At 39.9% G+C, this 27,266-nt stretch overlaps 1 protein-coding gene across 1 annotated transcript; it reads left to right on the top strand.

The window, feature by feature from the left end:
- The first annotated feature begins 15 nt into the window (after positions 1 to 15).
- Positions 16 to 27,090, top strand: rfx4 (regulatory factor X, 4). Its single transcript, XM_037768268.1, is given in 20 exon segments — positions 16 to 1,781; positions 5,226 to 5,312; positions 5,817 to 5,877; positions 10,050 to 10,173; positions 12,571 to 12,632; positions 13,511 to 13,724; positions 14,161 to 14,238; positions 15,184 to 15,347; positions 16,560 to 16,660; positions 16,757 to 16,815; positions 16,930 to 17,074; positions 17,380 to 17,474; positions 19,717 to 19,834; positions 22,188 to 22,307; positions 22,984 to 23,154; positions 23,263 to 23,312; positions 23,314 to 23,423; positions 23,512 to 23,626; positions 23,628 to 23,651; positions 26,511 to 27,090. Coding segments are annotated over 20 exon segments (2,214 nt in total). The 5' UTR covers positions 16 to 1,738; the 3' UTR covers positions 26,784 to 27,090.
- Positions 27,091 to 27,266: the final 176 nt, after the last annotated feature.

Below are 27,266 nucleotides of genomic sequence, written 5' to 3'. Positions count from 1 at the left end.
AGGAGGAGCACAAGTCTAGTTTCCTCTCAGAACACTTCAATTACAATATGCTGAAAGGTTATTATGGGATTTTTACCCAATGATGCCAAAAATATCCTGCCTACTGCAGCTTTAATACCACCAACATGTCGTATTTAGCGTAACCATACCCTCCCCCCGCCACCCCCACAACTCAATTGGGGCCTTTTCAGTGAACAAAAGCCGAACACATCCGTCAGTGTGAGAATAGGAAGGAAGGCTGGAAGAGGCTCTTTTGGTGGCTGCACCTGTTTTATTTGATGAGGCTCTAATAAGCAGATAACAGGAGGAGATACAGACTCCACCTTCTCCTTATTCCACTGGAATTAATTAGATCCTCCTTTGAGGTCACGGCCTAGCAGAAGCCACCATTTAGGCCTCTGAACGGTGTGTCATCAACGGGTTGTTATAGTATATTTAAAGAAGTGCAGATGAGATGAAAATGTTGTGATGATGCTGGTAAAGTCCTTTTGACCTGTCCATCCCTCCAGCAGCTTCCTTCTTCCTCCATGAGTGTGAATGGATGTACAGACCTGGTCTAACAGAGTATGAAACTGTGCACAGCGTCCCGTGTGATGCTGCCGTCCACCCCGTCCCACACGTGCTTCCTACAGGTGGCTGCACGGTGTGCGTCGGCGAGTAGCGGCGCCGGTGCCCCGACGCCTGCGCACACTGGTGGTAGAGAAAGTCCTCCTTTTTGCTCTCCGTGGTGTGGTGAGTAATTCAGCCATAATCCGCCTTTCTCCTCTCCCCTCTTCTTTCCCCTCTCCTCTCCCCCCCCTCTCCTGTGGTTCCATTCATATTCTAATCACAGCTTTCGCTTCTCCAGCTCTCAGGCACTCCATCAGAGCCCTCCCAGCCTCGGGCTTTGCACTTTTACTTCCCCCCCTTTGTGACCGTTCCCTCTTCTCAGAGGCACACCAAAAATAAGGTTGCCACAGCAAAAAGAGTGAGCACAAAAAAAAAACAGGTGAGAAATCCACCAAAAAAAAAAATCCACACAAATTTCGGCATGTTTGAACGTGAGCGTCTGAGCCGTGCTGAATCTGTGAAAAAGTTTATCACAAAGATGCTGTAATGGTGGAATGAGGCGAGGAATAGAGCAACAAGTGTCTGTGGATGTGAAGCGGGAGTTAAAATGAGAAGGAGAGGCAGGGATGTATGTTTATATGGAGCTCTGGGGTGTATAAAAACGTATTAAATGCCATAATGGAAGACGGGGAGGCCACAGTGTTAGGACTGCGTAGATCTAAGCCTCTTTTTTTTTTTCGTTGGGAGGGAGCTTTTCTTATTCAAAACAGCCCCACAAAAGACTTCCAGTGAGCCTTGCCACATCCCCATCTGACTTGGGGCCATTCATCAGCCTTCCAAGCCTATCAATGACATGTCCCCATCAGGGCTCCTATAAAATCAGCCCCTTTCCCATGAAACATCAGCAAACATTTTGACGGGTCTGGCTTTCCCCCCGCTGGATTTCTGGAGTCTCTACCCCCCCCCTCTTTCCTCCCTTATTCCCACCTCCCCCCCTTCTTCTTCTTCTTCTCCTCCTCCGCCAACACCACCCCTCTCTGGGCGAACCTCAGATCCTCAACATCTCCCGTGACGGGCAGTGGTCACAGGAAACACAGAGCGAGACGAGGGAGAGAGCCGCCGAGGACGGGGGAAACGTGCACTACTAAGCCATTTTCTTGGAGGAGCCAGTGTCGTTGATGGGAAGAGGATGCATTGCGGGCTGCTGGAGGAGCCTGATATGGATTCCACAGGTCAGTCCTGTTCATCTCTGCTTCGCTTCGCTTTGCTTTGTCTGGATGTGTTGAGAGAAAAAACAGCTTCTGTTCAGAAATGTTGGGAGAGCTTCTGCTGCTGCTCTTCTGGAAGTCTCAAACTTTCTCTGCAGTCATTCAGAAGATTCATTTTCTTTACCTTTTTATATTTCATTTCTTCATTTCTGAAGTTATTTCTGAATGTTTTTGGTCACATGCATTTATGAGAATGGTGCTGTTATGTTGTTAGTGAGTCCGCTGATTAAAGAAAAGAAGTGGCTCGTAAATCTTTCAGTATTTGCAGCTTCTTCTTGCTTAAATTTAAAACAAAATCTCCGTTCATCTTTAGGAGTGGAGGAATAAAAAGTGCACATCATGGTGGACTTAAAGCATCGTGCACCTGCTCTTTTCAGCTTGTTTTTCTTATTCTTTATTTTTTTGTTTTTTTAGTTCCAAACTAAAACGTTTATTCAACTTCAACTGAACTTTACCGACAATTTAACAGTACAAAATCTTTATTAGATTGAAATAAAACAAATTATGCAACAGTTTCTTATCTCAATTTGTTAAAATGAATAAAGGTGAATAACAGAATTATATCTTCTCTGGTTAAAGGATTTTTTAAAAATGGTTTTAAACTAAATAAAATCAGATTTGTGTGGTGTTGCCGGTGCGGTGCAGAGTCGTAGCTTAGCTCCTGAATGTGTGTTAATAAATGAGTGAACATCCGTTTCACTTGTTGATCAGATTTAATCCAATTATTTAGATCCCCCAACTTATCTGTTCCTGTGTGGCAAATGAAGCTTGAGATCTGAGCCTCTGTTGGAGAATCAGCTTCACTTCACCGGCTTCACTTTCTCATTTCCAGCGTTGATGTTGTTGTTTTATTAAAGTTAAAAGCTGAGACGTGTCAGAAGGCCGTCGTCAGAGACGCCGTCGTCAGAGACGCCGCTCGGGTTTTGTTCAGAGTTAAAATAAATATGCATGAGCAGTTTTTTATTATTGTGTAACAGGCTTTATAATTGGTTATATAGAGGGCTATTAATCAGTTAGTACTGTTATAAAACAATAATTAAAACCATTAAGCTTCCAATGATAAAGACTTCTTTCAGAAGGCCGCGAGCAGCGATGATGTCTGACCTTTTCTGTCAGCACGTGCCGAACACGGAGGAGTAGATTCCTCATCGAGTGTAAACTTCTAAAACTTTTTGGATATCTGTGACCTCCTCTGAATCCCCCCCCCACCCCCACCCCAACGAGCTGCACCAACAGGTCGTCGTGCCAACAACCTGTCCTAGCAACTGCTGCTATGGTGATTGTTGTCAGGGGGGAAAAAAAAGATTATTTAAAGAAATATTATGTGGAGAGTTTTTATTGTTAAAAATAACTTAGTACTTTTTACTTCAGTACTTTATGAACTGTGTAAACTTCTGAGGTAGTTTTGACAGCTCATTTACATTTAAGGTTACTTATAGTTTAAATTTACCAGATTTAATGGAAAATATTATACTTTCTTTAAAGTTATTATTAAAAAACAATAATTAAACTCAGAAAATGTCGCACTCAAATAATCAAGAAGAAAATGAATTATGTTCAATGTCCTTCTTAATTACATTTATCAAATACGGAATACTTTTCTTTAAAGATATTTAAATGTATTTCCGCTGGACGTGTCGGGATGTTTCTACATGAAAGCTTTCGGTGTTTTAGCTGCTGCTCGCTCACAGAACGCTCAGCACCAGTGGAGCTATTTTCTAAGTAGAAATTAAAACAGGACAATGGCCTGTATTCCAGCAGACTGCCTCGGTAATGTGCACGGAGCTCTTTTTAAGCGAGTGTGTGTGTGCGCTCGTATAGTCTCCTGGGAGAACAATGCTGGATTCCTGCCGTTCCTGGTGAAAACATCTCAAATAGAGCCGCGGCTGCAGCGCTGCCCGTTACAATCGATTGTTGTCAGCTTGCCCCGACACATTAGTGACGTTTAAAGTGTCTCCTGCATGTATACGCAGCGATCTGCTCTGTTTATGGAAATACAGCTTCGGCTCTATTCTGCTGCAGAAGGTCAACTCACAAAGTCTGTTTTAAATTAACTGTTTCAGTTTGAATGAAATGGATAGATAGATAGATAGATGGATAGATAGATAGATAGATGGATAGATAGTAATTTTATCGATCTCGAGGGAAATTCAAGTTTCCAGCATCACAGTTCCATCGTGCAAACATGTTAGTAAAAACGTCAAGATAAGATAAGATAAGATATTCCTTTATTAATCCCACAGTGGGGAAATCTGCAGTGTGCAGCAGCAAAGGGGATATATAGTGCAAAAAAACAAGAAGCATCGGTAAAATAAAAAAGCAAAACAAAAGTGTAACAAAATATAAACAATTTAAATGGGAGGAAATATAAAAATAGGAACAATATAAACAGTATTTATTGATTATTAACAAAATTGCACAAGCGTGAAATGAAATTCCACCTGAAAATATTGCACAGTATGAATTACACCTGAGTAGTGTTGATATTGCACAGTTGGTGTACAGTGAAGTGCAGTATATGCAGTATATACAGTACAATGCAGTAAATACTGAGTATAACAAAAATATATACCAGATATTAAAATACCAGGAGATGAAAAAACTGTTAAAGCTGAATATAGTGCAGAATAAACTGTTAAAGCTGAATATAGTGCAGGGTAACAACTGAGATACGGGACTATTAAAAATGTGAATATAGTGCAGAAAGTGATATAGTGCTGGATAATAAAATATAAGAGGAATAGATATTAAGAAATGTCAAATATGGAATATAATGCAGGATAAGAACTGAGGTAGAGAGTTTAATAAATAGATTAAAGTGCAGAATAAAGCTGTAGATTATTGGTAGAATACAGTAAAATCAGTCTATAAAGGTGCAGAGTAGAGCTGTTGGTGTTATGCAGAATTAAAAAGTAGCTCGCTAATCTAATTTATAATCTAATAAATGAATGTAATCTACTCATTAACTATTCATATTAATAATTCATATCATTGTTGGACACAGAACCTGAGGGGAAACACAACTTTGGCCTTAAAGTGCTTCTTGTCAGCCTTCCTAGGAGTTAATTTTTATCATAGATATACGCATAATAGAAAGGCACGCACTTTATCTTTGAGCACTATTTGACCAACCTGTCAAAAAAAACAGTCAGAAATAAATCACCTCTTTAAAGGAGCAGAGCTGTTTGTAGTGTGCAGAATGAAAAAGTTGCTCCGTCTATTAAAGTGCAAATACTAAAAGGCCCACAGTTACATCTTTAAAAATATCCTTTTGACCAGATTCATTAAAACATAAAATGTGTTTTTCTGTGTTGTACTACGAGGTGTGATATTACAGTTTCTGTGATCTGTGATCTGTGATCTGTGATCTGTGATCTGTGATCTGTGGGTCCATGGTGTGTTTTGTAGAGAGTTGGATTGAAAGATGCCTCAACGAGAGTGAGAGCAAGCGCTACTCCAGCCACACGTCTCTGGGGAACATGTCCAACGACGAACGTAAGCAAACACCAACACTGACTTCACCGAGGAGCGCCGGAAACTGTCGTTAAAAACCTCATTCATTCATCTTATAGTTAACGTGTCGAGGACAATGAATGTGATTTAATCATGACAGTTATTATTATTTAGTCATATTAACTTTCGGTGGTTGTCTCATTTTACCTGAATCACTTAGTTTTGTCCTAGAAAGCAGAATGTGTTGTTTGTGTAATATCACTGTTCATTATGTGCAATATTTATGTCCAACGTGCAATTTTACTTATTTTTTCTTTAGCTTACTTTACCTTTTTTATTCTACTTATCTTATTTACTCATTTTACTAAATGCATCTTACTTAATTGTTGTTCTATTAGGGCGCTGGTGCTAGAAATAGTACTTTTGATTTTATACACTTGAACTTGTTGTAATTTTGAGCAATCTCTGGCACAAGAATTTCCTTCAGGATTAATAAAGTTCTATCTTATCTTATCTTATCTTATCTTATCTTATCTTATCTTACAGATGAAGAGAAAGAAAACAACAGAGCCTCTAAACCACATTCGACACCGGCTACTCTGGAATGGTAAGTTATTAATTGTATGTAAAAAATAAGTCTGAGAAAATATAAAAAGAAAAAAAGAACATTTGATGGCTATAATCAAATGCAAATATTGTGATTAATATAAAAAACAAAACAATGTAACCAGTCTTCTAAAATAAAAAAAGCCATAAATATTAATTTACCGTAAGTTATTAATAATTAACTTGTTAATTTTTTTTCCTTTAGTCGTATGTAAAAATAAGTTGGAGAAAATGTAAAAAAAAAGAGAATTTTATGGCAATAATCAAATGCAAATATTGTGATTAAGATAAAAAAAAATTATGTAGCCAGTCCTCTAAAAAAAAGACATAAATATTAATTTACCGTAAGGTATGGTAAGTTATTAATAATTAACTTGTTTATTTTTTTTTTCCTTTAGTCGTATGTAAAATAAGTCATGTAAAAAAAAATGTTATGGCAATAATCAAATGCAAATATTGTGATTAATATAAAAAATTATTATTATTAATTTACCGTAAGCTTCCACTCATCGATGCTGATTATCAAGTCCAGGTGTGATATGGAAGTTGCATTAATTAGTTTAGTTTTAGACGCTGGTTTCTTGGTTCTATCATGTTGATAAAGGAATGATTTACATGATGTTCCATTGAGCCACAAACACAGATATATTATACTACTATTATTATTATAAAGGAGGCGTCCTGCTTTTAAAATGTTTGTTTGTTTTTCCCTTCGTTTGTTCATGTTGAAGAGATGTTGAATTTTAAGTAACAACAGGAACGAGAATTTAGAAAAATCTAATTTTTTTTCCTCAGTGTTGCATCTGATCAGATGAGACTTTATGTTTTATTTGTCCTCACAGGGAAGTTTGATTTGGACTCTGCACTGATGATCAATAACATCTACAGTAACACATACAGACTTAAAGAGCAGCTTTCATATCCTCCGCATGTATAAAACACAAACCCCCCACATGCCTGTAGTTTACAGTTTGCATGCCTGTTGCACGGCGCGTAACAGCATTCAACCAGACGTTAAATGAATATTTATAGTGATTTAAGCTGCCCTGCGGGGGAGCTGAGACCCGGTGTGAGGAACATGAGTCGGGTCAATGTACCTTTTTAAAGAGAAGCATTATACACATTAATGATACTGTAATTTGAGTAATAATTTCACGGTGCATATGGAGACTTTTTTTTCTTTTTAGTGAAATTTACCACAAATTTGACTTAAATTTTGACCTTTTTTTCAGTTTTCAGTTATTATAATGATGCGTCTTTGATTGTTTTCATTGTTAAAAACAGGATGAATACATCTTGTGAAAGGACGGTTTGTCACTAAAATGAGGTTTATATATTTAAACCAGAACAATACAGAATAACATTTAGTTAATGTTTATTTGTTTCACACATATAAAAAACGACAATAAAATACAATTCACATGAAAGACATGTAAAATACGTGTGAGGGTAGAAACCTATAATGGCTTATATATAAGAAACCCCAAAGGACATACGACAGGTAAAAAATAACTAATCATGACAACAAATCAGTGGTACATTCTAGATATTAGTGTTCAAAACACGTCACATATACAAATATACAGAGTTAGTGTCGGAGCAAAGTTCAAACAAAACAGAAAATACAAAGAAGCCGTAGTAAATATCATATTTACAGTTTATAAGAGCCATCATTTTTCCTATGTTTTTGTCAGCAGAGCGTTCATAAGTCTCTTTCTGTACGTAGACGATCACACAGAGAAATTCAATAGATGGACATTTTTATTCCATAAGATAACTCCACGAATCTGATATTAAACTGACCACCGGATGTTTTATAATAAAACGGAAGATGAAGATTATCAGCTGAAAGTTGTTAACAAAATAATATCTAAAACTATGAGGTAAATCTGCATCCATATATCTCACCTTAAAGACAAACGTCCGGGTTTGAAGATGTCAAATATCGTCAATAACCGTAATTTAAAAAAAGAAAGTGGTGCACTTGGTGTCGTAGGATTATAAAAAGTTGCTGATCTAATAAACTGTTTCTGTTGCAGCGATATTTAGTTCAGATAAGTCGGAAAAGAACAAACAATATTACAGTAAGTTAAATATGGATAAATTAAACTATAATAATAATTAACAGATGTGTGTTGTGTACAAATTTAGTGAATTAACTAGTCTTGAAAATGCAGTTATTTCTAAATAAAGTTGAATGGCTGCTTTTCCGCTTAAAACATTAACATAACTATAAATCTTTTATGACTAATTCAGAAAACAACAGGACCAGGCTCTTACAGTAGCCATATATATATATATATATATATATATATATATATATATATATACATATATGCTCTATATAAATATAAATATAAATATATATATATTTCTATGTATATAATATATATATATATTTATGCTCTATATAAATATTTATTTATATATATATATATATATATATATATATATATTTATATATATATTACACAAGAATAGAGTTCAGCACAAGAGGCATTTAGTTACTACTGAGAAATAAATCAATATCATAATCTGATAACAAAACAGAGAATTCAGACGTGTTTTATGAAAATAAATGTAAGTAATGGAATAGAATAGAAAGCTTTAATGTCATCGTATTAATTACAATGAGATTCACAGTCGCCCCTCCCGGTCAGCGCTTTAAAACAGATACACGACTAAACAAGGCTAAACAGGTAAAACACACACAGTTATACAGCAAATAAAACAGGAATAAAACAGGTAAAGTAGATGTAATAAATAAATATAAACAGAGGTATTGCACTTGAGGAATAAAATAGGTAAAATAGATGTAATGTAAACGGAGGTAATTGCACTTGTGAAACAGGTAGAGTAGATAAATAAATAAAATGTAAGGCAAGGCAGCTTCAGTCAGCAACCGGGAGATTCAAAGTGCTTCACACAAACATTCAAGAACATTAAGACATAATTAAAACAGTCATAAAAACGTTAAAGATTAGAAAATATAGACAAGCTCAAATAGAAGCTAAAACAGAGTATAACACACACGAGTAAAAGTTCTAGTGCAGTATCAGATCCTTAATCCCATATTTCTTTAATTTACTTTCTTTACCGCCTTCTCTTAAAGTTTTTCTTTAAGATGATTTAAAGGTCCCATATTATAAAAAGTGAGATTTCCATGTCTTTTATATTCAAAGGCAGGTTTAAGTGCTTTATATAAATACTGTTAAACTATCAAAACGCTCAATATACGGAGAAATACACACACAGCCCGTATTCAGAAATTGTGTGTTTGCAACAAGCCGTTAGAATTTCTGTCCATTTGTGATGTCACAAATATACAATATATAGTAGACCATCACACGGTTTTAAATGTAAACATTATAAATGTGTCCCAGTTTATTTCCTGTTGCAGTGGATGTGAATGACATCAGCTCACAGGAAGTACACATGGACCCAAGCTGTTGCCTAGCAACGCAATTCCGTTGAAATGCACTAAAACGGAGCGTTTCAGACGGAGGGTGAATACAGGTATATTCAGACAGACAGAATGAGGAAAATAAAGTGTTTTTTTAACATTACAGCATGTAAACATGTTCTAGTAGAAACACTAAATACAAGTATGAACCTGAAAATGAGCATGATATGGGACCTTTAAATAAATAACCAACGTGACTCTTTATATGCAGGAACTGAAAACACAGAAGATCACTGTAAAAGTATAATGAAATACTAATGTTGGTAAAATTAGACAAAAAAAAAACATTTTGCGCTTCCTAGAATTGATCAGAATTTACCCAATACGGCTGTTAATGAGACGAGATTACTTATTATCATCAAGAACAATTATCTTTTGGGCTTTTGGCCTATTACACATTCAGTATGTACGTATCCCCCCCCCCCCGGAGATGAGCTTAGTGCTATCCGTATTACATATAAAGTGCTGCAGTACACCTGCTGATTGATTTAAACTTTAAGAGCATATAATTTAATATAATCAAATTGTCTTATTTAAGACTAAGTTTGCTGACATGAATGTCGTCTGGCTTCTGAAACATTTACACAGTAAATTACTGCTCATTTTTCACAATTTATTTATTTTATTTTGACTCTTTGATTCATAATAACGATGCACAAACTATTTATTTTGTGCGTTGATAATTCCCGTTATCCTTATCCCCCCCGCAGGCTAGAAGAGAACTACGAGATAGCCGAAGGTGTGTGTATCCCCCGAAGTGCCCTCTACATGCACTACCTGGACTTCAGTGAGAAGCACGACACGCAGCCGGTGAACGCCGCCAGCTTTGGAAAGGTACGATTCAAACATCGGTGGAGATGAAGGTTAAACAGTCTGACTCTTCATCGTTCCCACCCCGAGTCCAGCTGAACTCAAAATCATTTTAATTGTCTTGAATTGACATTAAAAGTCATCAACTAACATCTAAGAAGAAGAAGCACCTATACCGATACCGGGTCGGATATCGAGACGATGCCGACTCAAATAGCTGGATCGGATATTGGTGACAACTGGGCCGATCTATTAGATTCAATTCTATGTTTATATACTAAATACATTATATACTGGAAGTTTAATTCCTGTTTAAGTTGCTGCAATTTTAATTCCTGTTAATTTTGAAGATTTTCTTTACCAAGTCGCTGGTGCACAATTTACTGTTTTAATAATAAATAACAATTCAGTGAATTTATATCTATGTATTTATTTATTACATCTTGTTTTACAAAATTAGAAAAGTAATGTTTAAGTCAGGCCTGACGTTGTCTTAATGATCCTAGTCACTTCCACACAGTTCAGTTGTTGTTTTATGTGGGAGTTAAAGGACAAAGATAACTCCCAGATTCCTTACGGTGGTGCTGGAGGCCAGGGCAATGCCATCTAGAGTAACTATATCATTAGATCGTTTGTTTCAGAGGTGCTCAGGGCCAAGAACAATAACTTCAGTTTTGTCTGAGTTTAACATCAGGAAGTTGCAGGTCATCCAGGTTTTTATGTCCTTAAGGCATGCTTGAAGTTTAGTTAACTGGTTTGTTTCGTCTGGCTTGATCGATAGATATAATTGGGTATCATCTGCATAACAATGAAAGTTTATGGAGTGTTTTCTAATAACATTGCCTAAGGGAAGCATATATAAGGTGAATAGAATCGGTCCAAGTACAGAACCCTGTGGAACTCCGTGACTAACTTTGGCGTGCATGGAGGACTCATCGTTGACATGTACAAACTGAGATTGATCTGATAAATAGGACTTAAACCAACTTAGTGCAGTTCCTTTAATGCCAATTAAATGTCTCTATAATAGGATGTGATGGTCAACGGTGTCGAAAGCAGCACTAAGATCTAACAAGACAAGTACAGAGACAAGTCCTTTGTCCGATCGTTTAGAAGGTCATTTGTCATTTTCACTAGTGCTGTCTCTGTGCTATGGTGCTGTCTCTAAATCCTGACTGATAATCCTCCAATAAATGATTGTTCTGTAGAAAGTCACAGTGAGGCATACAGCTTATTAATTAAACACCGGCATCAGATTGGTCCTCGGTATCGGCCGGTACCCAAAGCCCAGGTATCGGTATCGGGACAGAAAGAGAGTGATCGGTGCATCACTAGTTTTACATTTATACGTTCACTGTAAGTTTAAAGGAATCAGAGCGAAATGACTCGACAGCAGAAAACACAAAACAACATTTGGATGTAGTATAAAAGCAGTAATCTCGTGCACTAATCTCGTGCACTAAACCGGCATCAGTCGGCCCGTTTCATGCCTGGGTTGGTCCTGTTGGTTGGTTCTGTGCTGTTGAAGTCGACTGCAGCTCAGTGTGAAGCGAGCAAAAGCTCTGCGGCCGTTCACTGAACACGTAATCTAGAGCCAAAGGAGATGTGCTTTCGTCTGTTCCCACAACCCCGAGAAGTTCCCCCCCCACCCCCATCCCTGTATACCCTGTACCCTGGACTCCGGCCCCAACCCCCAACCCGGCCCACCCCCGCCCCCCCCGCCCCCTCCGCAGCTCCTGTCGGAAGATATTGAAAAAGAGAAGGGGCCTGGATTAATGTGTAATTAAAGGAAATTTGGAAGGGTGAGATGTTGCGGAATGTTAGATCAGTGGCTGGAGCAGTGTGGGGTGTCCTTTAGGAAGGCTTCATTGATTCAGGACAAAACAACGAGAGAGGGACCCGGACTGCCTCCCTGTCTGCTCATTTATCAAGCGGGGGCCTGACAGAAACTTCACAGCTTGGCCTCTTTTTTCATCCCACACAATGGAGAGCTACACTGTTTGCTAAAGTCTCTGCACCGGGAGCCGGACCGAGGAGCCAATCTCCTCTGGACAAAAAGAGAGAGGAAAGGAAGAAGAAGGAGGGAGTGGAGGAGAGAAGGAGAGAGGACGGGTGGGAGGAGAGATGAGGGGAGACTGTTGATATAGAAGGGAAAAGAAGAAGTAATACCCCTGGATGTCATAAATGGATGGCTCTCAAAGCAGACCTCCCCGTGGACACAGCGAGGACACGTTCGTCTCCGGACTAACTTTATTAAACACTAAAAATACACACAAGTAGACTTCTTCTAAAGATCTGGTTTGGTTCCGTGTGTTTCCATCTTCTTTACTTTTTCTCTTTACTTTTATGAATTACTGTGAAATGCTGAGATGAATTTGATAAAACTGCAAGAAAACAACCTTTCTCTCCTTCACTGAACAGATCATAAGGCAACAGTTTCCAGCGTTAACTACCAGACGACTGGGGACGAGAGGGCAGTCGAAGTAAGTTGGTTTTATTCTGTTATAAACTACATATTACACACTTATTCTAAATCCCCCCCCCAAAACAAATACCCCAAACAGAAGACAAATTCAATCAAACATGGAACAAAATGAGACAAACTATAAAGACGACACAGAAAACAAAACTACAAGTTCATATAACTTCATCGTCTTGTCGTCCTGTGTTTCAGAGACTCAAAAGAATTCATTTCTTTAGTCTATTTTAAAGGAAATCTAAACTTTCTTAACCTCTGATGCAAAGCATTCATCACATCTGATAGTAATAAAGATCTGAAATTGTACATTCATAAAGGTTTCGAAAAAAAATATTTTGTTGTTTCGAATGATAGAAACAAAACACAAAATCCGAGAGAAACATGTAATATGATTATACTAACTTTTTAAACAAATTTCTAACAAATTTATTAGTTAGAAAGAAAGACTAGGATTTTATAAAAAATATATGTATATATATAATATATATATATATATATATTATATATATATATAATATGTATTATTTTATTTTATTATAAAATAAAATAAATAAAATATTTTATTATAAAATGTATAAAATATATAATTATTATTATATTATATTTATTATTTTATTTTATTATAAAATAAAATTAATAATATATTTTATTATAAAATGTATTATATATATTATTTTTATAATTTTATTTTATTATAAAATAAAATTAATAAAATATTTTATTATAAAATGTATTATATATTTATATATATATATAATTATTATATTATATTTATTATTTTATTTTATTTTATTTATAAAATCCTTTTTTTCTTCCACAGTTTTCTTTAGTTTTAAGTCTTTGTAGGTCAACTATGTTATTGACCCTCATTGTACTCCTCAGGTACCACTACTACGGCATCGCGGTGAAGGAGACCTCTCAGTATTATGACGTGATGTACTCTAAGAAGGGAGCGGCGTGGGTGAACGAGACGGGGAAGAAAGAGGTCACGAAGCAGACAGTGGCGTATTCACCACGCTCCAAACTGGGGACGCTCCTGCCAGAGTTTCCAAATGTCAAAGACCTAAATTTGCCCGCCAGCCTGCCAGAAGAGAGGGTAAACAGGAGTTTTAAAAGTCCATCCTTACAGCCTACACCCCCCCCTCCGTCTCCGCGCCCCCTCTGGCTCCGGCCTTTTATCTGCCTCGGGACCTTCACTGGGTTTGCATTTAGAGAAGGACCTTGAGGATTTATGTGCTGGCTCCTCACTAACTCTTAATCTTTTGGGGGAGATAATAAGATCTAGCGACGGACAAAGGACAGGCACTAGCTGTCGGGCTCTTAAAGAGGGGCCATGATTTTAAATGGTTTGTGTTTTTGCTGATCTCTAAAGCTCGTTTTTATATCACTCCGCTCCAGCCTAGACCTGTAACACGTATTTACTGCTTCACATGCTTTGGACAAGATTTATTCTCTTGTTTTTCAACCGCAAGAGAAAAAAAACTGTTAAGTTTGTGATGTAATGAGATTAATACTCTGTTGTTGCCTCGCAGGTGTCAACCTTCATCATGATGTACAGAACGCACTGTCAGAGGATACTGGACACCGTCATTAGAGCCAACTTTGATGAGGCAAGTTTCTACATTTTCCAATCCTGTTTTACCAAAACAAATGTTTGATTGTGTTGTTACTAATTTACTTTTTAAAGGTCCCATATTGTAAAAAGTGAGATTTTCATGTCGTTTATATTATAAAGCAGGTTTAAGTGTTTTATATAAATACTATTAAACTATCAAAACGCTCAATAAACGGAGAAATACACACAGCCCGTATTCAGAAATTGTGCGTTTGAAACAAGCCGTCAGGATTTCTGTCCATTTGTGATGTCACAAATATACAATATTTAGACCATTACACGGTTTTAAACATCATATCCATTTTGTATTTGATTAATGTGATGCTGAGTTTCATTTCTAGTTCAGATTCAACCTTGAGTTACTTGTACTTTATTTTAGTCTCTCCATTTAATGCTTCTTTATACTTCTACTCAACTAGATTTCAGAGGTAAATATTGAACGTTTTACTCCTCCACATTTACCCGACAACTGCAGTTACTTTGCAGTTTAAAGGTCCCATTTTGTAAAAAGCGAGATTTTCATGTCTTTTATATGATAAAGCAGGTTTAAGTGCTTTATAAATACTGTTAAACTATCAAAACACTCAATACACACAGCCCGTATTCAGAAATTGTGCGTTTGAAACAAACCGTCAGGATTTCTGTCCATTTGTGATGTCACAAATATACAATATTTAGACCAATAACACGTTTTGAAATGCACTGTAACGGAGCGTTTCAGTCAGAGGGTGAATACAGGTATATTCAGACAGACAGTATGAGGAAAATAAAGTGTTTTTTTTAACATTACAGCATGAAAACATATTCTAGTAGAAACACTAAATACAAGTATGAACCTGTAAATGAGCTGATATGGGACCTTTAAAGATGTTAAACAAAGAAGTTTTATTTCCTGTAGTGTTGAATATGTAATATATATTTATATGTGTGGTACTTTCAGGTCCAAAGCTTCTTGCTGCACTTCTGGCAGGGCATGCCGCCCCACATGCTGCCCGTCCTCGGCTCCAACACCGTGGTGAACATCGTCGGTGTTTGCGACTCCATCCTCTACAAGGCCATCTCTGGGGTGCTGATGCCCACCGTCCTGCAAGCGCTGCCTGACAGGTGAGCTCCTGCTGGAACCTGAGAATCAGTGCACATCGGTACTAAAACGTGACTTCAATGTGAATTCAAGCGGCTGCATTAACAGCAATGTCACGGTTATTATCTAGTTCAGTGAATACAGCAGTTCACATCAGGCTAGCTTTCCTTCTTATTAGAAATACCATTATTACTTTAAAAGCTTATGGACTTCTTACTATACTATACTTTTTACTCTGCGCTGTACAAGCAGCATGATGTCAGTGTGTTATTGTGTAAAACAAATTGTTGTTGCAGTTCTATAGCATGTCTTTCCTGATCATCTGCACACACATCAGTGAGATTCACTTGAATTAAAAATGTAAGTTTAAGGGTTTGCTGTGGTCCGAATGTTTAAGCACAATTCTCACAACTTTTAATGTGAAGCTGAAATGATTTAATTTCACAGTTGACAAAATCAACTAATCATCAAATCATTTTTCTGGTAGAAGCTTCCCAAACGGAGCATTTGCTGCTTTTCTCCATCATATATGAAAGTGTAATACAGTAATGTGATGTAATGAATGTCTTTGTTGACGTAGCGTTTCACCAGATCTCAGACTGAGCTTGTTCTGTTGAATATTTTTATGTTTTTAGTCGGACAAAAGAATTTAAATACTTCTCCCTCGAGTTTGGTGAATTTGGCATTTTCCATTTTTTACTATTTAGTGACATTTTATAGACCAAAAGGATTGAATGATTGTTTAAGACAGAGGTCAGCAACCTGCGTCATTTCAGCTCCTCTCCAGTGGCTCCGTGTGGACTTATAAAAAAAAATTAATGGAAATGAATAACTGTTCTTTGTTTACATTTTCATTTTTATTTATCATTGTTGTAGGTCTATGGTACGATGGTACGACGGAGTATTAGGGCCACATTGAGGAAAAAAATACATCTGAGATTTATTTCTCGTTAAGTTATGACTTTATTCTTGTAAAGTTATGACTTAATTCTCGTAATATTGCAAAAAAAATTCTCGTAATATTACGACTTTTTTCTCGAAAAGTTACGACTTTATTCTCGTAATATTGTGACTTTATTCTGTAAATCTCAGATGTTTTTTCCCTCAATGTGGCCCTAATACTCGTAGTACATTTGCCTAAAATGTCTCTTCTGATAGTAAAGGTTGCTGAGCCCTGGATAAGGAGAATATGAATAGTAATTATTAACTGTGTCTCCGTTTTCTCTCATCCACAGTTTGACTCAGGTTATCCGAAAATTTGCCAAACAGCTCGATGAGTGGCTCAAAATAGCACTTCACGACCTCCCTGAGAACCTGAGGAATATCAAATTTGAATGTAAATATATAAAATTGTATGAATTTTATTTTAAAAACAGAAAGTTTAACACTCACAGGACTAACCATGTTTATTCTCCTTTTTTTGTGCTTCCAGTATCGAGGAGATTCTCTCAGATTCTAAAGCGGCAGACATCATTAAACCATCTCTGTCAGGTGCCTATCGTGCTCTGAATGTTTTTTAATAAAATCCATATGAACAAACACTGATAAGGGATATGGGTATGCCTCGTGTAAGTAATATTGTCGATTTATCTGTCCCCCCCCCAGGCGTCGCGGACTGTGATAAACAGCGCCGACATCACTTTCCAAATGCTGGAGGACTGGAGGAATGTGGACTTGAACAGCATCACCAAGCAGACACTTTACACCATGGAGGACTCACAAGAGGAGCACAGGCAGCTGATTATCCACCGTAAGGCTGCTGCTCTTAAACACAACACAATTACACTTTACTGCCACACAAACGACACGCTGAGGGACAATCATTCCCACGACCAGCGGAGTCAAAGCAGTAATGATGGAGACCAAAAGGTTAAACAAGTTCACCCTCCTCTGAAACACCCTGCGGAGCATCTCCAATTCACTCCGGCCTCGCTCCTCTGAGTCCGTCCTGACGGGGTCAGAGGTCACAGATATGTGGAAGTTGTTGCATCTAAATGTTTGTTTAGTTTTCCGGTGAGATCTTGTGTAACCTGACGCTCTCCCTTCCCGTCACAGTGTATCAGGAGTTTGACCGTCTGTTGGAGGAGCAGTCTCCCATCGAGGCGTACATCGAGTGGCTGGACTCGATGGTGGACCGCTGTGTCGTCAAGGTCAGACACAAAACACTTTTATTTTCACTCATTTCGAGAAAATACGTGTTTAAACCTGATCTGACTAGTCCAGGGCTCGGCAACCTTTACTATCAAAAGAGACATTTTAGGCAAAAGAAATCTGTCTGGAGCCGCAAAACATGTGATCATTGTGATGAAGGTAACACAGTTTATAGTCTAAGTATATAGTATATAAGTCTAATGCAGTGAGGGCCAAAGAGACAATGTACTACGGAGTATTAGGGCCACATTGAGGGAAAAAACATCTGAGATTTACACAATAAAGTCGCAATATTACGAGAATAAAGTCGTAATATTACGAGAATAAAGTCATAACTTAACGAGAAAAAAGTCGTAATATCACGAGAATAAAGTCGTAATATCACGAGAATAAAGTCATAACTTAACGAGAAAAAAGTTGTAATATTACGAGAATAAAGTCGTAATATCACGAGAATAAAGTCGTAACTTTACGAGAATAAAGTCGTAACTTTACGAGAATAAAGTCGTAACTTTACGAGAATAAAGTCGTAATATCACGAGAATAAAGTCATAACTTTACGAGAATAGAGTCGTAATATTACGAGAATAAAGTCATAATATTACGAGAATAAAGTCATAACTTAACGAGAAAAAAGTGGTAATATTACGAGAATAAAGTCATAACTTAACGAGAAAAAAGTCGTAATATTACGAGAATAAAGTCATAACTTTACGAGAAAAAAGTCGTAATATTACGAGAATAAAGTCATAACTTTACGAGAAAAAAGTCGTAATATTACGAGAATAAAGTCATAACTTAACGAGAAAAAAGTCGTAATATTACGAGAATAAAGTCATAACTTTACGAGAAAAAAGTCGTAATATTACGAGAATAAAGTCATAACTTTACGAGAATAAAGTCATAACTTAACGAGAAAAAAGTCGTAATATTACGAGAATAAAGTCATAACTTTACGAGAATAAAGTCATAACTTAACGAGAAAAAAGTCGTAATATTACGAGAATAAAGTCATAACTTTACGAGAATAAAGTCATAACTTAACGAGAATAAAGTCATAACTTTACGAGAATAAAGTCATAACTTAACGAGAATAAAGTCATAACTTTACGAGAATAAAGTCGTAATATTACGAGAATAAAGTCATAATATTACGAGAATAAAGTCATAACTCTACGAGAATAAAGTCGTAATATAACGAGAATAAAGTCATATTACGAGAATAAAGTCATAACTCTACGAGAATAAAATCGTAATATAACGAGAATAAAGTCATAATATTACAAGAATAAAGTCATAATATCACGAGAATAAAGTCGTAATATAACGTGAATAAAGTCATAATATTACGAGAATAAAGTCGTAATATAACGAGAATAAAGTCATAATATTACGAGAATAAAGTCGTAATATAACGAGAATAAAGTCATAACTCTACGAGAATAAAGTCGTAATATAACGAGAATAAAGTCATAATATTACGAGAATAAAGTCATAACTCTACGAGAATAAAGTCGTAATATAACGAGAATAAAGTCATAATATTACAAGAATAAAGTCATAACTTTACGAGATATAAAGTCTCAGATTTATTTTTTTCCCTCAATGTGGCCCTAATACTCCGTCGCACCGTCGTACCATAAACCTACAACAATGATAAGTGAAAATGTAAACAAAGAACAGTTATTCATTTCCACTAAATGTTTTATAAATCCATAGGGAGCCTCTGGAGAGGGGTTTAAGGTTACAGACCTCTGAACTAGAACATAAAGTATCCGTCTTTTTGTTCACGTTGCACCGATAAACGTTCTCTGTTTTCGCTGTGTGATGCTGAGAAGTGATTTTAACTAAATGTTTGGAGTGTTTGCGCAGCACCAGTCTGATGATTTAGCTCCTTAAAAAGACACCTGCTGCTGGAAGCCACTCGTCTCTGCGTGTCTTTCTTACACGGAGGCACTTACGTTGCAATCCTCCCAGTTAATGATGTCTTCAAGCTTCCCATTTGCGTCCATTATGTGCCAGATATGGGCTTGTAAATTTCGGTCGCCCTGGCAACGTCTTGGACCGCGCAGACAATAGTTCAATAGGAAGGCGTGTCCCCGAGGGGCAAATTAAATAGTTGACTTGTTGACATGTTTTTCGTTCCTGAGGGGTTAAGCCCCGACGCAGACCCGGGGGTTAATGCTACCCCCGGCATCCCGACCCTTCCCCCCTCTTTTCTCATGGAAATGTTCTCTCTAGGTGGCAGGGAAGAGGCCCGGCTGCCTGAAGAAGGTGGCCCAACAGTTCCTGCTGATGTGGTCGTGCTTTGGTACCAGAGTCATCCGGGATATGACCCTCCACAGCGCGCCCAGCTTTGGTGAGCTGCCGATGCTTCGTCATCACTCCTTAATGCAGACAGACAGACGGAAATATACACAACTATGACTAGTACTTCATGAGTATACAGGAAAGTTAGTTACTGTAGTTTATTGTGCACATTCAAGGATCCATACTAAACAGACGTATAAGACACCGAAGATAACGTTGAAGTGGACAAAAACATTACAAAGAAAAACTAATTGCATTTCTAAGTGCATTTCCATGAAAGTCGGATACTGCACGCAACAGTTAGAAGGTGTTTTCTGCGTGGCGCTAAAGACTCTTATAAATCATGTCAAGTTTGGGGCAGATTGGACGATGTAAAGTCGATTTACAAGAACTTCCTGTGCCATGTCGAAACATCGAAATTCGCTGCGCCGCCACAACAACGCCGTTTTGCGAAAACACAAAAGCTTCACAATTTAGCATCGTGAAGGTGTTGAGATTCTGCTGCCCGACTTTGAGATGGATCTCTTGAATCCTCTAGGAGGATGGCGTCACAGCGGGATGCATCTACCAAATCTCATGAATATAGGATGAACTTTGTCCAAACTGTGGCCTTCTGCGCATTAGAGGGCGCTATGGAGCCCGATGGCGACGCCAGATCCCAATCACTACAGAACTTTGAATTTTTCGCCAGTTCTGATGCGTATTCCACGTTTCCTGAGTTTTCGTGCATCCTAAGCGCCTCAAAAATGTGATCTTGCAGCGGAAAAATAATAACTGGTGCACTTGGTGCCGGGGACACCGTCAGGCTGAGAAACCAGTAAAATGGCAGCTTTAACAGCTCGTTGTGCTCCACCGAGCGTTCGCCGTGTCGAGTTGTAAAAATGAAAGAAAAGAAAATGTCTTCTCTCTCCTCTCCGTGTCCTCTGGTCCCGTCTGTGAATATCAAAGACACAGCTGGTTGCAGTGTTTTGATAAAGCAGGTCTCTGAGCACAAACAGCTAATTAACAAGAGCCCCCCTCCCCCACCCCCCCCCCCCTGTCTTTTCCATTTTATGACCGGTCAGTATTACCCCCCCGCCCCCCCCCCCGCTCCCTTCAATGGCCACAAGTGTTTATTATGCGCACGGCAGCGGCAGCGACCCGCACAATGACACAATTGTGACGCTCCCTCACACATGCCGCGGTCTCCTCATCTTCCGTGCGACCTCCGAGGTCAGCTCACATATTTCTGGCGCTGACTCGGTACACGGAAACGAGCGCGCTCGCTTCTTTTTAATAACAGCAGCCCTCCTGTCAGACTGCAGGATGTGATGTCATCACTCAGATGCTTTCAGTCTCAACGCTCTTCCTTTATGTCCCATCTCTACCACAAATCACAATGTAGGTGGACGAGAGAAAATGAACGCATATGTTACCAAAATAGGCCATTACAACTATACCTGCTTGAATGCACCACAGTTTAATCATACCAAGCCTTTTGCATCACAAACATACATGCATGCCATTACGATACACACACAGTGTGCGTCTGTCAGCTGCGCTGTGTGTGTGTCACACAGTGCAGCTGACAGACGCAACACAACAGCATCATCAAACCAGCATCATAAAACCAGCAGGAGAGTTTTGGATAGTGGATCGTATAAAAATAATACTTGAACATCCCGGTAGGCTCAGCGGCCACATCAACCACACAGGAAATACACAATAATACACGGCTACTACACAGTCCCAAAACTTAAATCGGCTGACTTCTGATGATTCCAGTAGGAGGCGACGGGGCTTGGTGTTGAACACGGCAATGATTTCTTTATATTCCAACGATTCTGTCAGTTCTCTTTCAAATGAGAATGAATGAGCCTAAGATATGGCTGCATGTTCCTGTACATTAGCATGGAGGGGAAGCCGAGGCCAACGTTGGAGAATCAAGCGCTGCTGGTGGGTTAGAGTTAGGAAATGGCTGAATTAGCAGAGCTGTCCAACTCGTTACTACTCAAGATCCATGGCTCCTGAACAGCTGAATTCTCTTCCTCCTGCTCACGACGTCTTTTTGAGACGAACTTTAGTAAATTGCTTTTTGTCATTTTGTCTTAACCTAGCAGAAAGTTGCGAAATTCACTAAGGCACTGCCACCTGCCACTCACAAAACTGACCTATCATATGGTAAACAATCAAAATCCAAAAAGGAAGCCTTCTGATTGGATGGGCCTGACTGACAAGTGGATACACATTAGGTGGAACAGGCCCACCTAGGCCCACCGAGGCCCATCTAGGCCCACCTAGCCCACCTACAGCTACACGGCAGATCTCTACATATAAACAGTCTTTTGGGAGTGTCAGCATGTTTTTATACACAATAACTTCCACATCACCTCTGAGTCTTCTCTCTCTCTCTCTGTACGCAGGCTCCTTCCACCTGATCCACCTGATGTTTGATGACTACGTGCTCTACCTGCTGGAGTCACTGCACTGCCAGGAGAGAGCCAACGACCTGATGAGGGCCATGAAGGCAGAGGGCAGCACAGGTGAGACCGCCGCTACCTGGAGGTCTAAATCAATATCTGACGACAGTACAGCTGCAAACCTGTCCTGTATTCACTCTCTGTCTGAAACGCTCCGTTTTAGTGCGTTTCAACAGAATTGCGTTGCTAGGCAACAGCTTGGGTCCATGTTTACTTCCTGTCAGCTGATGTCATTAACATCCACTGCAACAGGAAATAAACTGGGACACATTTAGAATGTTTACGTTTAAAACCGTGTAATGGTCTAAATATTGTATATTTGTGACATCACAAATGGACAGAAATCCTAACGGCTTGTTTTAAACGCACAATTTCTGAATACGGGCTGTGTGTGTTTCTCCGTATATTGAGCGTTTTTATAGTTTAACAGTAATTATATAACACTTAAACCTGCTTTATCATATAAAAGACATGAAAATCTCACGTTTTAGAAATATGGGACCTTTAAGTACAATCTGTATATATGTATATGCCTGTTTACATACACCAATATATCCTCATTTGTATATATTGTCTTATCAGCACTTTACTAGTTTGCGCTCTGGTTAGATGCAAACCTGCATTTCGTTGTAGTTGTACTTCGTGCACTGACAGTAAAGTTGAATCTAATCTAATAACTGTTATTATTGTATTAAATGTCTGATAGTCTGATTTTTCTGTCTTCTCTTGACTTCGTCAGCAGAGAGAGAGGAGGAATTCCCCGTGACAGAAACCACCCCCACCTCCCCGTCTCCGGGTTCCTTCTCTCCGGCTCGGTCGGTCCACTCCGCGGGCGTTTCCTCGGCCAGCTCCCCGACGGCGGCGGCCGTGTCCCCGGAGTACACCGGAGTCGCAGCCACCACCACCACAGGTGAGCCCGGCCTCTCAGCCAGCTGCACACACACAGACATCCTCTCACCGCACATAGTTCCTTTGAGCCAACACATTTTCTTTGTGTCCGTATATGTGTGTCTACCAGGCGCTGTTCAGTCATATACCTGGTCCCTTACATACACAGTGACAACAGCCGGCTGGCTCCGCTCCAGAGGCCGGACAGCAGCTGTCCTGTATGAGGAGCAGCGCTCCGGTCCCGCCGCCGTCCTCCGCCCACCGGCTGCCCGTCTACAGAGAGGAGCATGGGTAATTAGCATTTCACTGTTACAATTGAGTTCATCATTTTGCTGGAGAACTTCTCTAATGGGTTCTGGCTTGCTCTCTTCATTCATAGGTATACCGGGAGCTACAACTACGGCAGCTACGCCAACCAGCACCCCCACTCCATCCAGAGCCAGTATCCCAGTCTGGCCCACGAGCCGCCGCTCCCAGCCCCCCTCCACTACTCCGCCCTACCACCGCTCGTCTGCACAGGTCAGTCCCCAAGTCACCCAGGAACTGGAGGTCAATAGCATTTAACATGAATGGAAATCAATGAAGGAATTTACTTAGGGAATTTTAAAACCTTTTGAGTCCTCCAACCAAAGTTTTTTGTTTTTTAAACTTTGACATTTATTTTGCATTTCCAGCTGTGGGTTGAACGTCATGAGCCTCCGTACAGAATCCAACAAACAATACAACATTTAAAGGTCCCTTATCGTGCTCATTATCAAGTTCATACTTGTATTTTGTGTTTCTACTAGAACATGTTTAAATACTTTAATGTTCAAAAAACACTTTATTTTCCTCATTCTGTCAGCCTGAATATACCTGTACTCACCCTCTGTCTGAAACGCTCCGTTTTAGTGCATTTCAACAGAATTGCGTTGCTAGGCAACAGCTTGGGTCCATGTTTACTTCCTGTCAGCTGATGTTATTCACATACACTGCAACAGGAAATAAACTGGGACACATTTAGAATGTTTACCAGAAAGATGCAACAAGATCCAACATGTACATAAATCTGTGGATGTTAATAGATGATGTGGGAATGCTTGAAGCACAGCAGCAAAGTAAATAGAAGATTTAAATGTGAGGTTGTTGGGATGAGATGGAGTCACTGATGTTCCAGCTTGTGCAGCGACTGGTGTGAGTTTACTCTTTTGATGGTAATTTCCTGTCGAGGGCCCTCCAGCCTCCGCTGCCTTTCTAGTGGGAGGAGATGAGCGGGGCCTCAGCGGGCCTCAGCGGGCCGCGGCGTTTCTATCAGCCTCTCCACACAGCGGAAGCAGACAGTGAAAGGTGGCTCGGCCGGGGCCAAGAGGGGGCCCTGCTCCGTTACTCCTCTTTTCCAGCTCTCAATAGTCTCTTCATGTGTCTGAGCCAGCAGCCGCGGAGCAGGGCGAAGGGGGCGTTTATTAAAATATTGTTATTCAATGGTCTCTTTTCTGCCCGTGAACAAGAGGCAGCTGAGCCGTGCGTTCTGCTCTCTGACCTGCGCTGACTGTCTCTTTCCATGCCGTGATGCCTCATAATGGAATCGACTGTCGTGTTTATATTTAGTGAGAAAAAGGAAAAGGGTCCTACTTCCACTTTTTTTTTTTAAGCCTGTCTGAGCTTAAATCGGGCACAATGCCTGAGCTTTGTCTGTGTGAGAGGTCGGGGATGGAGCCGAGACCGACACAAAACGGTGTCGGATCTCCATCTGTCCAAAATATTTTGGTCAACAGGCAGATTGAGTTGGAGCTGTTTGGGTTCGGTCGCCATCGGCAACAGAAATAACAGGAAAACAGCTGAGCTGATGTCTAATATTCTTAAGTGGCTTAATTTTTTCTATTTCGACCACTGTGGTACAACTTGTGAGGCAATTTCCCCCGACAGGAAATTACTGTCGGCAGGGTCAGTTCACACAATGCAACGCTGATATGAGCAGGGCTGGAGCTACCTTTGAGGACACACAGGTCATGTCCTCTGGACATGTTCTGGGGACACATGGTGGGCTGATTCAGAACTAGCCTTTAGAGTAGTTTAACTACTTTTAGTCCAATGAGTAAATAAAGAGGTCGACCTAAAGAGAAAGTTCTCTACCGGTTTAGTCCCGGCAGCATTTTGACCTTCATTAAAGGGACTGTTTGTAAGAATCAGAAATGTCTTGTTAACAGCTTCACCTGTGTCCGTTAAGTCAACTAAAGTCAGCGTCCTGTTGCTGGCGCTTGTGCTCGCTCTACATAGACATGAAGGAGCATCGGTCAACACAGTGAGGAGACACACGTCAGCTAAAAGCACAATATCACTCTATATTTCAGCTGCTTGGCAGTAATGTTAGCTGACCAGACCAAGGTCTCTCCATGAATCAATGCTGATCCTAGTGTTGGCTTTTCCTGCCTCAGCCTCCCGACCGCGGCCGGAGGGAACGGGGGAGACGCCGGAGTTTTGGTCGGAGACGATAACGTATCTCTCTGCGGAGCCCCGTCACTTCACAAGACACGGGAAACCTCTGTTGGTCTGGAGGAGCTGCAGCAGTTATTTCTGCACAAACGTCCACTGAACATTCACTAGATATTCTCAGAGCTAAACTAACTCTTCTGCAGTGTGGAGTGAGCAGCATGCACGTGAGAGGTGGAGAGAGAGAGAGAGAGAGAGAGAGAGAGAGAGAGAGAGAGAGAGAGAGAGAAGGAGCGCGGTCCTGGAGACCAAAGCTACGGTCTCCCCCGCGTCCTCCGACCGCGGCCAACACTGTTTAACAGACGGGCTTCACTAGATACAACCAAGAGGTTTTGGTGCTTCACTGTAGTTTGTGTTGGAGTCTGAGTCTGAACAGCGGAGACACATGCGAGCGACCAATAGGAACGCTCTCTCAATGAAATGACCTGTGATTGGTCAAAGTCTCCCGTCATCACAGGCTAGATGTTCTAAAGCCTGAAAACAGAGCCATGAGGAGGAGCAGAAGTCTAGTTTTCTCTCAGAACACTTGAATTACAATATGCTGAAAGGTTATTATGGGATTTTTGCCCAATGATGCTAAAAATATACTGACTACTGAAGCTTTAACAGTCAACTTAATAATTAAAGATGATAGTCAGTTAATTGATTACTCAATTCACAGAAAATTAATCTGAAACTATTGTGATACCTGATGAACATTTAACGGTTCTAACATCTAAATGTGCTGATTTGATTCTCTTCTTTGTCTTATGTGATAGTGAACTGAATATATTTTGATTTTAGACACAATAGAGACCATGATCAGCCGATTAATTGGTTATGAAAATGATGGTCATTATTCACTGTATTTGATGCTCACTAGTTGCTGCATCACTGTAACTTCTCTCCTCTTCTTCCTCCCCTCCACAGTACCAGCTCAACGGCCAGATGTCTCGAATGGAGCCGTGCTTGATGGGCAGCACTCCTCGGTTGCACCCTGCGCCCGTCCCCCCCCGGTGGCCAGATGTGTCGCCAGCTAACAGCTGTTACACCAGCCCACCTATGCATTCATCCCGCTACGCTGCTTCTGGGGACATGTACTCTCCTCTGGGCCCACGCAGGAACTCAGAGTACGAACACTCGCAGCATTTCCCCGGCTTCGCCTACATCAACGGAGAGGCCACCACAGGCTGGGCCAAGTAGCCCGTAAACACACCGCTCTGCACAGCCGTGGTCAAGCTCCGGGCCTCCTCGAACTGGTGGATGCAACGTCTCTGAACACTTCCAATCAAGTACATCATCAAAAAAGGAGGAGCAGAGAGTGCCGATGCAAGGCAATAGGAATTATGGTATGGACGTACTGACAATTTGAAAAGACTCTGAATCAGTAGGGATGCACCGATACCACTTTGTTTCAGACCGAGTACAAGTACTTACATTTGGGTACTCTCCGATACCGAGTACCGATACGAGTACTTCTCTGTGCCAAAAGACCCTCGTTAACAGCCAGCTGGAGGGTGTCAGCAACACACGACAGGCTGGGGAGTCCCGCATTACGAGGCGGTGCGCCACCACCGGCTCTAGGTCGGCTTGGAAAGGCTCGGGGCGAAGGTGGCTCGTGGCCGCAGCTTTACAGCGCTCTCCGCCTGACCTCGCCGCACCGTGACGGGGCTCCCTGCTCCCGGT

Source organism: Sebastes umbrosus, chromosome 4, assembly GCF_015220745.1.
Source record: "Sebastes umbrosus isolate fSebUmb1 chromosome 4, fSebUmb1.pri, whole genome shotgun sequence".
NCBI lineage: Eukaryota > Metazoa > Chordata > Actinopteri > Perciformes > Sebastidae > Sebastes > Sebastes umbrosus.
Note: the sequence above shows the minus strand (reverse complement) of the source record. Positions and strands in the feature narration are given on the sequence as shown.